Here is a 13,091-nt window from a genome sequence, read left to right as displayed (position 1 = left end):
TGGTGCAAACAAAATAGATCCTACAAGCTTGAAGTCTGCCCACCCCGGCTTTACAGCACTATACAAAATAGGGGCTCACCCTAAAGCAAACTTAAGACTGAAGGTAGCAACCCAAAATTTTATTCGTAAGCTTCAAAACACCTTGTTATTCAACATGTTGCTTATGCTTGCCTATGTAAATCAAGAGATGACCGTGTTATTAAATTTATTACCCACTCTTCACCAGTAGGTCTCAGGGGAAGTCACAATATAAAACACATTAAAAACAGTTTAAAACAAATACCTTTATTATAGATGATCATAAGAACCAGTATCTGAAAATCTTAGTGCATTACTTGCATTTTTTATATTATGCACTTACCCTTCTCCAAGTTTTTCTAGCACATCAAACACTTCTTCTGGTTGTTTTGTCAAACTATCTTCATCTAACTTCCTTAGCTGCCTGTAGCAAAACAAAGAAAATTTGACTTACAATATGCAGATTTCACAGAGGTGGTCTTTATACATATATTTTAAAATTCATTATCAGAGAAAGAAAACAGTACTTGATCAGTCTTATGAGTAACCATAATCATTTAACAGCACACATAGCACTACCCACACTGAGCACAAGCCCCTATATCAAGTGTAGCCAATGTGGTACCCTCCAGATGTTGTTGGACTCCAACCCCCAACATTCCCAGTCAGCATGGCCAACAGACAGGGATGATGGGTGTCGGAGTCCAACAACACGTGGAGGGCATCATGTTGGCAAAAAAAACCATGTAGAACAGGTTAAAGACAGGGAGTAAAGGGGCATTCAAGGCTCCCAGCCATGTAGGCTGTGGAAATGATTCCAGCCCCCCCCCCAATCCAGTGGAGTTTTTAAGAGTCGCAAGTGGTAGCGCTCAGGAGCTCTGACACTGGATAATCCATAAAGGGTCACAAAGGGAGGGGAGGAGTTATCAAAATGTGTTATTTGGTTCTCCAGCAAGAATGTATCATTAATGGGCAGCAGTTTGTACAATTTGCTGAATCCATTCACTCAATCCATCTGTTCTCATAACACCTCATTTCCATCTTTTCCTGTTGCATTTCACCTTTCAGATAATGCAATTTTTAAAAAACAAACAAACCCTGAGATCCTGCTAAAATGTTCATTGCTCACTTTTAGCAGACTTCCTACATTTATTATTAAAAAGAAATTACTTCTTTGTAAGGAAAAGAGACAAACATTACAGCTCCTGCTGGGAGGAAGGGCGGGATATAAATCAAATAATAAGTAAGTAAGTAAGTACGTAAGTACCAAAAACATGTACCAGGGAGCTATGATAGGTACATTTTTTTACCAAAAGTGCACAGGCAGTAGAAGCAAGTCCACATAGGTTTCTGAAAACCCAGAACAAACTGTTTTCCGTATTATAAGCTGCATACAAAAATAGAAAAATCAGCAGTATGCATGAAATACACAACGACTTTCTAAAATGAGGAAACATTACTAAGACTCTAACCCAGGAAATGGTGAAATACCAGAACTATCTTCAGCGATAAGCATTAACACCACAGAACTTGTTCTTCTTTGAAACAGATCTCAGCAAGTATACCTAGGTCACTATTCCCAAGTAACAAAGAATACTGATAAAACATATAGTTGAGACATTGTGCACTAATATCCCATTAAGGAAGAGCAGAGTTTGAAGAATCGAAGTACTACACAAGTACTTTAGAATCCAGCTTCAAATCAAGACATGATCTTTGCGTTAAGCTTAGAAGTAGGAATGATCATTTACTTGGTTAAAAATCTGGTTGAATAATGAGACATAGGTAAGCATTAGAAGTATTAGTGTAATAGAACTATACAGAACTACCGAAGAAAGTGGCATACTAATTTCAAAACTCAACTTATGTATGCAAGCACTTATATTAGCAACATCAATAAGTGTGGCATGGTGGTTAGAGAGTTGAACTAGGACCTGGGAAACTAGGTTCAAATCTTCACTCAGCCATGAAGCTCACTGGGTAACCTTGGGCCAGTCAGTGCCTCTCAGCCTAACGTACCTCACAGAGTTGTAAGAACATAAGAACATAAGAAGAGCCTCCTGGATCAGGCCAGTGGCCCATCTAGTCCAGCATCCTGTTCTCACAGTGGCCAACCAGGTGCCTGGGGGAAGCCCGCAAGCAGGACCCGAGTGCAAGAACACTCTCCCCTCCTGAGGCTTCCGGCAACTGGTTTTCAGAAGCATGCTGCCTCTGACTAGGGTGGCAGAGCACAGCCATCACAGCTAGTAGCCATTGATAGCCCTGTCCTCCATGAATTTGTCTAATCTTCTTTTAAAGCCATCCAAGCTGGTGGCCATTACTGCATCTTGTGGGAGCAAATTCCATAGTTTAACTATGCGCTGAGTAAAGAAGTACTTCCTTTTGTCTGTCCTGAATCTTCCAACATTCAGCTTCTTTGAATGTCCACAAGTTCTAGTATTATGAGAGAGGGAGAAGAACTTTTCTCTATCCACTTTCTCAATGCCATGCATAATTTTATACACTTCTATCATGTCTCCTCTGACCCGCCTTTTCTCTAAACTAAAAAGCCCCAAATGCTGCAACCTTTCCTCGTAACGGAGTCGCTCCATCCCCTTGATCATTCTGGTTGCCCTCTTCTGAACCTTTTCCAACTCTATAATATCCTTTTTGAGATGAGGCGACCAGAACTGTACACAGTATTCCAAATGCGGCCGCACCATAGATTTATACAACGGCATTATGATATCGGCTGTTTTATTTTCAATACCTTTCCTAATTATTGCTAGCATGGAATTTGCCTTTTTCACAGCTGCCGCACACTGGGTCGACATTTTCATCGTGCTGTCCACTACAACCCCGAGGTCTCTCTCCTGGTCGGTCACCGCCAGTTCAGACCCCATGAGCGTATATGTGAAATTAAGATTTTTTGCTCCAATATGCATAATTTTACACTTGTTTATATTGACTTGCATTTGCCATTTTTCCGCCCATTCACTCAGTTTGGAGAGGTCTTTTTGGAGCTCTTCGCAATCCCTTTTTGTTTTAACAACCCTGAACAATTTAGTGTCGTCAGCAAACTTGGCCACTTCACTGCTCACTCCTAATTCTAGGTCATTAATGAACAAGTTGAAAAGTACAGGTCCCAATACCGATCCTTGAGGGACTCCACTTTCTACAGCCCTCCATTGGGAGAACTGTCCGTTTATTCCTACTCTCTGCTTTCTGCTTCTTAACCAATTCCTTATCCACAAGAGGACCTCTCCTCTTATTCCATGACTGCTAAGCTTCCTCAGAAGCCTTTGGTGAGGTACCTTGTCAAACGCTTTTTGAAAGTCTAAGTACACTATGTCCACTGGATCACCTCTATCTATATGCTTGTTGACACTCTCAAAGAATTCTAATAGGTTACTGAGACAGGACTTTCCCTTGCAGAAGCCATGCTGGCTCTGCTTCAGCAAGGCTTGTTCTTCTATGTGCTTGGTTAATCTAGCTTTAATAATACTTTCTACCAGTTTTCCAGGGACAGAAGTTAAGCTAACTGGCCTGTAATTTCCAGGATCCCCTCTGGATCCCTTTTTGAAGATTGGTGTTACATTTGCCACTTTCCAGTCCTCGGGCACGGAGGAGGACCCGAGGGACAAGTTACATATTTTAGTTAGCAGATCAGCAATTTCACCTTTGAGGTCTTTGAGAACTCTCGGGTGGATGCCATCCGGGCCCGGTGATTTGTCAGTTTTTATATTGTCCATTAAGCTTAGAACTTCCTCTCTCGTTACCACTATTTGTCTTAGTTCCTCAGAATCCCTTCCTGCAAATGTTAGTTCAGGTTCAGGGATCTGCCCTATATCTTCCACTGTGAAGACAGATGCAAAGAATTCATTTAGCTTCTCTGCAATCTCCTTATCGTTCTTTAGTACACCTTTGACTCCCTTATCATCCAAGGGTCCAATCATCTCCCTAGATCGTCTCCTGCTTTGAATGTATTTATAGAATTTTTTGTTGTTGGTTTTTATGTTCTTAGCAATGTGCTCCTCAAATTCTTTTTTAGCATCCCTTATTGTCTTCTTGCATTTCTTTTGCCAGAGTTTGTGTTCTTTTTTATTTTCTTCATTCGGACAAGACTTCCATTTTCTGAAGGAAGACTTTTTGCCTCTAAGAGCTTCCTTGACTTTGCTTGTTAACCATGCTGGCATCTTCTTGGCCCTGGCGGTACCTTTTCTGATCTGCGGTATGCACTCCAGTTGAGCTTCTAATATAGTGTTTTTAAACAACTTCCAAGCATTTTCGAGTGATGTGACCCTCTGGACTTTGTTTTTCAGCTTTCTTTTTACCAGTCCCCTCATTTTTGTGAAGTTTCCTCTTTTGAAGTCAAATGTGACCGTGTTGGATTTTCTTGGCAATTGGCCAGTTACATGTATGTTTAATTTAATAGCACTGTGGTCACTGCTCCCAATCGGTTCAACAACACTTACATCTCGCACCAGGTCCCGGTCCCCACTGAGGATTAAGTCCAGGGTTGCCGTCCCTCTGGTCGGTTCCATGACCAACTGATCTAGGGAATAGTCATTTAGAATATCTAGAAACTTTGCTTCTTTGTCATGACTGGAACACATATGCAGCCAGTCTATGTCCGGGTAGTTGAAGTCACCCATTACTACCACATTTCCTAGTTTGGATGCTTCCTCAATTTCATATCTCATCTCAAGGTCTCCCTGAGCATTTTGATCAGGGGGACGATAGATCGTTCCCAGTATTAAGTCCCTCCTGGGGCACGGTATCACCACCCACAACGATTCTGTGGAGGAGTCTGCCTCTTTTGGGGTTTCGAGCTTGCTGGATTCAATGCCTTCTTTCACGTATAGAGCGACTCCGCCACCAATACGTCCTTCCCTGTCCTTCCGATATAGTTTATATCCAGGGATAACCGTATCCCACTGGTTTTCTCCATTCCACCAGGTCTCCGTTATGCTCACTATATCAATGCTCTTCTCTAAGACCAAGCACTCCAGTTCTCCCATCTTGGTTCGGAGGCTCCTAGCATTAGCGTACAGGCACTTGTAAGCAGTGTCTCTCTTCAAGTGTCTTTGGCACTTGCGGTTAGGCCTGTGGTAATTTTGCTCTTCTGAATTTATATCCTGTGCCCCTGCTCTCACAATGCCTACTTCTAGGCCTACCCCTTTTAAAATTTCATCATTTCTTTGGTTTTTATCCCAGGGGGGAGGTTTATTCCGAACCGGACCTTTCTCAGCTCCTGTCGGGTTTCCCCCCTCAGTCAGTTTAAAAGCTGCTCTGCTACCTTTTTAATTTTAAGTGCCAGCAGTCTGGTTCCATTCTGGTTCAAGTGGAGCCCGTCCCTTTTGTACAGGCCCGGCTTGTCCCAAAATGTTCCCCAGTGCCTAACAAATCCAAACCCTTCCACCCGACACCATCGTCTCATCCACGCATTGAGACTGCGAAGCTGGGCCTGTCTGGCTGGTCCTGCGCGTGGAACTGGTAGCATTTCAGAGAAAGCCACCTTGGAGGTCCTGGCTTTCAGCATCCTACCTAGCAACCTAAATTTTGCTTCCAGGACCTCACGGCTGCATTTCCCCATGTCATTGGTGCCAACGTGCACCACGACCACTGACTCCTTCCCAGCACTGTCTACCAAACTACCTAAACGACGGGCGATATCCGCAACCTTCGCACCAGGCAGGCAAAACACCTTGCGGTCTACACGCCCATCACACACCCCACTGTCTATGTTCCTAATGATCGAATCACCCACTACAAGGATCCCTCCACCCCCTGGAGATATATCCTCGGCACGAGAGGATAGCTGCTCATCCCCCAAGGAATGGGTCCCTTCTAAGGGATCGTTTCCCTCTTCCTCAGCTGGATGCTCTCCTTCCCCGAGACCATCGTTCTCCATGATAGCAGGAGAGCTATCATCGTTGGAGTGGGACACAGCTATAACGTCCCTGAAGGCCTCCTCCACACACCTCTCTGCCTCTCTCAGCTTTTCCAGGTCCGCCACCTTGGCCTCAAGGAAATGAAGTCGTTCCCGGAGAGCCAGGAGCTCATTGCACCGAGAGCACACCCACGACTTCTGTCCAACAGGCAGATAGTCGTACATGCTGCAGGCAGTGCAAAACACTGGAAAGCCCCCACACCCCTGCTGGCTTCTTACCTGCATAGTTTTGTTTAAGGTTTATTACGTCAATGGGTTGGAGACTGCGGTTTAGTTGAGGTCAGGGAACAGACGGGCAGAGTGGGGGGCCCTGGACTCCTCGCCCTGCTGCCGAACTCGCTCTGCTGCTTAACTCGCCTTGACGCTTCGTCAGCTGGGGCTCCCTCTAGCTCGTGTCATGGGGAATAAATGAGGAGGGGGAGAACCATGTATACCACCTTGAGCTCCATGGAAGAAAAGGTGGAAAATAAATGCAATAAATAAATAAAATAATAAATACTGTTAAACTGCACATGCGTGGCCCCCTCTCCCATGCACAATCTTGACTCCATGAAATAACCAGCTTGGGTCAAATGATTGGCTATTACTTGGCCAGCCCTGCTAAAAATTAAAATAGTTGCACTTCTGTTTCATCATCATAACCTGGGGCTTTTGACCACATTTATTTAGCGTTATCTCAACTTTGGAAAGCACTTATCAAAATGAAGCCAGAAGCAGCAAGCTGGTAACATAACCGAATAGTAATGTTACAATCATCAGCAAACTATATTGGTACTAGCATAAGTTAACATTTTCACCTTGGTTTTCTTTAATTAGGTTATTACAAAAAAATTCTAATCTAGTGTACATGAAGCATACATATTACCATCAGTATAAACATAAATTGTGTGGCAGCAGAAAAAGAATAAAGAATAGCACTCTCTACACCACAAAACAAAGGAAGCAGCCTCTTCTGCTCATCATGTAAATGTGCCATCCAAGAAACAAAAAGCAGCTGCATGGCTCTGATAGCAATCTAAACAGAAACTTCAGTGAGCTGTTCAAGTGATTGGGTTTTCTTGACTTACACTAAAATGACAGACGACAGAACGATTTCTCCGAAATCCCAAATTTTAACTGGGCCTCTAAGCCTAAAGATTAGTATTTCCTTTTTATTATATTTGTGTCCAAAAGAGAAATAAACATAGGATTCAGATACAATGATAAACCATAGTTTACGAGAATGAGCCTAGTCTCCCCTTGACTTGCATGCTCCCCTTTCTGGTGCATCTGTGAGAAGAACTTCAGAAGCTTTCACTTCTGTGTTAGATTAACCACATAGCTTGCTATTTTGTCTGCATCTGGAGAAACTATGCCTTATTTTAACTATGATCTGTTGATTGTTTCTCAGACTTCTGGCTAAAATCAAGTGTAACGATGATTAGCGGAAACAAGTAAACTTCAAACCATAATTCTTGTTTTCATAAACCTTAGTTAAAACTAGTCGGAGTTTAGGGTTCAGACATGCTAAACTTCAGTTTATCTAAAACGGAACCAGAAGTTTCTGATCTCCTCACAGCTGTGTTGGAGGAGAGGGGAGAAAGCAGCACATTAGCCTGGGCTGCGAGAGAGACTTGCTCTCCTAATGCTAAAAGATTACATCCAAAAACATTCATAGCATATCACTGTTGAGGAGTAAAAAAACTACCTAATTCTAAGACAATTAGGCTGTACCAGGCCAAGAGAAAGTGTTTCAATTTTGACAACATATAACCTGTATCTTCAGGGATCCCTTTCCTAAGGATGGATTCACACAAGAATTTAGCCTGCATTTTTTCAAATGCATTGTACTTCCCCACCACACCTACATGCAAACTTCCAAACAGATCTTTTATATTAGCACATGAAAGAGTGTCATGAAACTGAAAAGCAGCCACAAAGCTTGTTATCAGGTATTACTGGTTTGAATGAGTGCCCATAGGCATGAGGCTGGGGTGCATGGGGGAAGTTATGATAAGGGTACAGACGTTATCACATTGAATGCACATCTGAACCCACCCTAAGGAAAAAACTGGGACACATCCCAATTTAAAGAAAGTAAAATGTACTTCTTTAGCAGTCACCAATTACTACCAACTACATAATTGTGAGTTATAGATAAAATTATACATTCTGTTATAAGTAACAACAGTTTGACACACAGTTTGACAGGCAACATTCTTTTTTTTTTAGGTACTTTTTAAAGGGTAGAGTCATTTGTTCTCTCAGTGATCTGGTCTAACTTCCTCAAAATCCTCAACCCAGAAAGACATTTAAAAACCAAATATTGTATTACGATATTGTTCCTGAACGTATTACTTATGAACCCTCTGCCAAATTCACAGTGCTACACTTAAACTGAAATAGAGCCAGGAAGAGAGAGCATATTTGTCCATCTATCTTTAGTTAAGTTTACTTCCACAGATCAACAACCTATTCTACTTTCTGCAGAGACAGTTTTCTTCCAGGTGATAACAGTTAAAGGATAGTAATGAGCCTCTCTGTCAGTATTGCTACGAAACCTAGCAAGGCTTTGGAAGCATTACATTAACAGGTCAGCCATCTTTTATTATTAATAAGTGACAGAGCAATATTCCACAAGTGTTAGTTTCTAACATAACCTTCATCTTAGTTTCAATTTTGTTTCACAGTCACTGTTAATCAGCCTAGTTGCTTCTACTATTTCAGTAAACTGACTGCACAAGCCATTTAGGATATGTGTATGCAAAGCACTTCAAACACTCAGAAGTACTGCTATTTCTCTTTATACCACTGAAGACTGATTTTCAATATCCATGGGTATTACCATCTAGAACTTCTCATTATACACTTCTGAGCCTCCACACTTCCTTGTTCACTTCTGGTTGCCATGTTCAGAAACACTGGAAATGAGACCAACACTTCCTATTTGGGGCTGTCGAACACACTTCCTACATACAGCAAGATGCATGCATGGGAGACAGTTGACTTGCATCTTACTTCCATGTAACATGCAAATAGGAGTTCTGTAAACATAATGCAAAGCTACACGACTGTCCACACCACCGTTCTTCAAGTGGCGGGTCAGGAGCAACAGCGTAAGGATGTGTCCAAAAGAGCAACAAACATAGGATTGATTCAGATGCAATGCTAAACCATGGTTTACGAGAACGAACCTAACCTTCCCCTGACTTGCATGCTGCCCTTTCTGGTCCAACTGTAAGAAGTGAAAAAACATGCTGTGCATGCGTGAACAGAGTCCAGGATCAATCCCTTCTACCTCAGGCAGCTGGGAAAAGACCCCTACCTAAAAAGTTGGGGAGTTGCTATTAGAGTGGGCAATACTGGGCAGCGACATATGAATGATCTGAGTCAGGACGACAGCTTCATACATTTACCTATCCAAATTTAAGGTATGTCATGTTATTAATATGACCAACTTTAATTTCTGTTTGGACTTTAAGAGAAACAACACACATGCAGGATAAAAAGAGAATAGAAAAACAAACACCATACACAGGAATGGATAAAAAAAATAAATTATAAATTGGCTGCGTTTTGCAGATTGGGGTTAAATGGGAGCCTTGGATTTGTGTCAGCAATTGAAAACTACAAGCCAACGGCAGCATAGTGGTTAGAGGGTTGGACTAGGCCCTAAGAGGCCTGGGTTCAAATCTCCACTCAGCCATGAAGGTTGCTGGGTAACTTGGGCCAGTCGCAGTCTCTCAGCCTAACCTTCCTCACAAAGTTGTTGACAGAATCACAAGGAGAAGTATCCTGCATGCCACCTTGAGCTCCTTGAAGAAAAAGTGGGATATGAATGTAATACATAAATAAAATACCGGAGACGTTATGCTAAACACACCAGAGCTTCCACCAAAATACTCAGTTCCCAACCTGAAAGCTACTTCATTTTTCATTTCCAGTTGATACGATAGACAAACAGTTGTAAAAGAAATGTAAATGCATCATAAAAGGAAATAAAATGCTCCAGATGACCGCCTGCGGGCAACACGAGTTCTACCATCTGCATCACTTTGGAATCCCAGTTTAAAACACGAGAACTTCCGGCACAGGGAATTCCAAAAAGGTTAAATTTTGCTTTTGGACGGGCCAATTTTTATTTATTTATATATTTATTCAGCAGAACTCCAGCAGCATTTAACCAGCACTGGACCTTGCATGAGAACCCTGACAGAAAATGCGAGGACAACAATGAGACGAAGGAGAGTATTCTCTAAGAGGAAGCTAAAAGAAAGGGGCCTAAGAGAAACAGAAGTGCACCAACCCATCTCTATACATATATGCACCCTGGCCGCCGCCCCCCATAGCTCAAGACCTCTTCTACCCCCTAATCACCATACCCCCCCTTTTTTCCCTTCTACACCCCCTTCCAAACTCTGGCTTCTCACCGGCGTGGGTGACGTAGCTGCACAGTCTCCATGGCCGCAGCAGCAGCAGCCGCCGCCTGAGGAAGGTGGTGAGGGTCGGCGCGCGTTACCGCCGCTCCATCTCAGACGCCCTCCTTCACTTCTACGCGCTTCTGACCGAACCTCTCGGCCCCGCCTCCTGAACACCAAGGACGCTTCCGCCTCGCAGCTCGAATCCCGCCCAGCAGCCAGAAACCAGGGGAGGGGGAAATCCACGACGCGAGGCCACGTGGTTTCTCAGGTCTTGGCGGCGATTACCCCCGGTGTTTTTCAGTGGGCGTGGTTACATTGCCTGTTACGGCCCTGCTCCTTGCTCTGCCTCTCAGAAGCAATAAAAGAGCTATCGTGTATGTTTATTCATGCCTCTGAGGTGTAGTGGCCTGAGGAAGCTTAACCTCACCACAAATAAGTTTTAAGGTGCAGCAATATTCATTCTAAGGCTTTCTGAAGTTAGTGTATTTTGTGTGTGTACGCGCGCGTGTTATTTAAGTTAACTATCTTTTCTACAGAGTAAGCAAGCCCCACTGAGCAGAGTGGGACTTTTGTAAATAGGGCTGTGCTGTAAAATGGCTCCCCTCAAAGTTGTTGTTGCTTTCTTGCATGCCATTCAACCTGAGGTCTCGGGGTAGGTTAAAACAATTTTAAAATACAATATTAAAAACAGTTTAAACAGATTACAATCAAGGAAATAGGGCTAGTCCTAAAAATATATGTCAAGTGTAGGGTAGATCCTAAAATATTTATCTCAGCATCTGATAAAAAGAGGCTTGTAGTGCCTTAGGCAGGCTACAGTCCTATGCATCCTTACCAGGGAGTAAGTCTGATTAAACTCAATTTACTTCTGAGTAGACATATATTACTGTATAGGATTGCACTGTAAGATGGCAATCCTATCACCTGGGATAAAGCCTTATTTATTATTACACTTGCATCTTGCCTTTCCTCAAAGGAGCACAAGGTGTATATGGTTCCCTCATTTTATTTTCACAACAACCCTGTGACATAGGTTGGGCTAGGAAATAGCTATTGGGTGCAAGACCATCCTTGTCAACTTCGGGGTTGAGAGATCTGGAGTATTCCAAGTCCTGGTCCAACATTCTAATCACTATGCAGTAGAACTTAAGTTCAGAATTGTACAGCATGACTAATCCTAAAACAACTTTCTGGGAAATCCCATTGAACTTGGACTTCTCAGTAAACATACACCCTTTAATTAACAAAGTAGATTTATGTCGTATCAGTTTCCATTGACTAGAGTGGAAATGCAAAGCTCTTTCCAAGTCTGTTAACATCAACTCCAAAAGAGAGTCTTCAGGCACCTTAAAGGCTAATACATGTTTGGGGTGTCTTGTTTTTGCTGCCATAGACTACCCCTCTACAAATTACTATCTAGAGAGGCACTCTACCAAAGCTTTGCCCTCTGAGATTGAAAATCTTGCCTTGATGTATAGGAAGATACTCTGCATATACTGTACTTGTTTCACCATCCATCTGACAAAAAGGGCAGTAGTTGACAAAGGTTTGTACCACAATACACTTGCTTAGAAAAATCTCAGTAAGAATTATATTGTTTAAGGCTGTAACAAATGCCACAGTCTTTACAGAGGGCATTTCACACAGGAAGCGTCAATTAATTAGAATTTACATTTTATCTCCCACATGTTATAAAAAGCATTGCAGCTGAAATACAGTTTAGTTACAGGCTTTCCTGGATTGCACTAGTTCAAAAGACCATATCTGAATCCAGCAATCCTCATATAAAACTTCCTAAAATTTGAAAACTAACACGTCAGGGGGAAGCCTAGGTGACAGACCTAGGGTTTTTTTAAAAAATGAGAAAGATCGGTGAGCACTCAACCATATAATGCTTCACCTACCCTCATAAGTAAATTAGACCAGAAAGGAAGGGTTTGTACCACATGTTTTTGAATGTGCAATTTGTTAAGGCCCCAGGACCAAACCATGCTCTTGAGGAATATCCACCGCAGAGACAACAGAGGTTTAAGGGTGTATGTGGCAATAATTCACCAACAATCCACGGGGGGGGGGGGTCGGTAACTAGCTTCATGCCCTCTCATTCCTACATCTTGACTAGGAGGGGGGATGATTTATCTCTTAAGAGAGTCAAATGTGGGGTTTTTCCCCCTCCCAGAAGTAACTGGGGTGACTCATGGGACTTACTCCAAGACAAATGTGGATAAAAGTCTTGTGACCCAGGCCTATGCATGTTTGTCCGTGAATTCCGCGGAGTTAAACGGTACTTAAAGAAAACGTGCGCGATTACAGCCATCATCTCGTGTAAAACTAAAAAGGCCTCATGTAAAAACCCTATCCAAGAATGCGTAGTCTGAAAAACGCCCAGTGGACTTACTCCCAAGTAAAGGGCCTATTGAATCATATCCTTCATTGCATCCAAACTGAAAAGTCAGTTTGAGCGAGCTTCAGCCTGGGGAAACACGCAGGGACCTAAAGTAGCCCGATCCTATGCAGTTACTCGCGGAAGAACTTGCAGCTAGAGCCGAGGTATGTTTACTTGGCAGTAAGTCCCACTGAATTCAACGGGATGTCCTCCGAAGTAAGCATATACATTACTTGGAAGTAAGTCCTAATTTGCTTCAAAGTAAGCCGACATGCACAGAATCGACCCGCATGCCCCTTGCCTGATTTTGCGCACGGACAGCAGCCTTTGATTCTCATCGTGCACAGGAGCCCCT

The 13,091-nt window shown here is 42.8% G+C and overlaps 1 protein-coding gene across 1 annotated transcript in view; it reads right to left on the bottom strand.

Annotated features, from left to right (window-relative positions):
• STK4 (serine/threonine kinase 4) overlaps nucleotides 1-10,614 on the bottom strand; it is a 91,444-nt gene extending 80,830 nt beyond the window's left edge. Inside the window, exons 1-2 of the mRNA XM_061631438.1 lie at nucleotides 10,360-10,614; nucleotides 362-442 (exon numbers count right to left, since the gene is read on the bottom strand). Of these exons, the coding sequence (XP_061487422.1) occupies nucleotides 362-442; nucleotides 10,360-10,391 (113 nt within the window). The 5' untranslated portion in view covers nucleotides 10,392-10,614. The remainder of the gene's footprint in view (nucleotides 1-361; nucleotides 443-10,359) is intronic.
• Between the last annotated feature and the right edge of the window lie 2,477 nt (nucleotides 10,615-13,091).

This window comes from Rhineura floridana, chromosome 6, assembly GCF_030035675.1.
Source record: "Rhineura floridana isolate rRhiFlo1 chromosome 6, rRhiFlo1.hap2, whole genome shotgun sequence".
NCBI lineage: Eukaryota > Metazoa > Chordata > Lepidosauria > Squamata > Rhineuridae > Rhineura > Rhineura floridana.
This window is presented reverse-complemented; position numbering and strand designations above follow the sequence as displayed.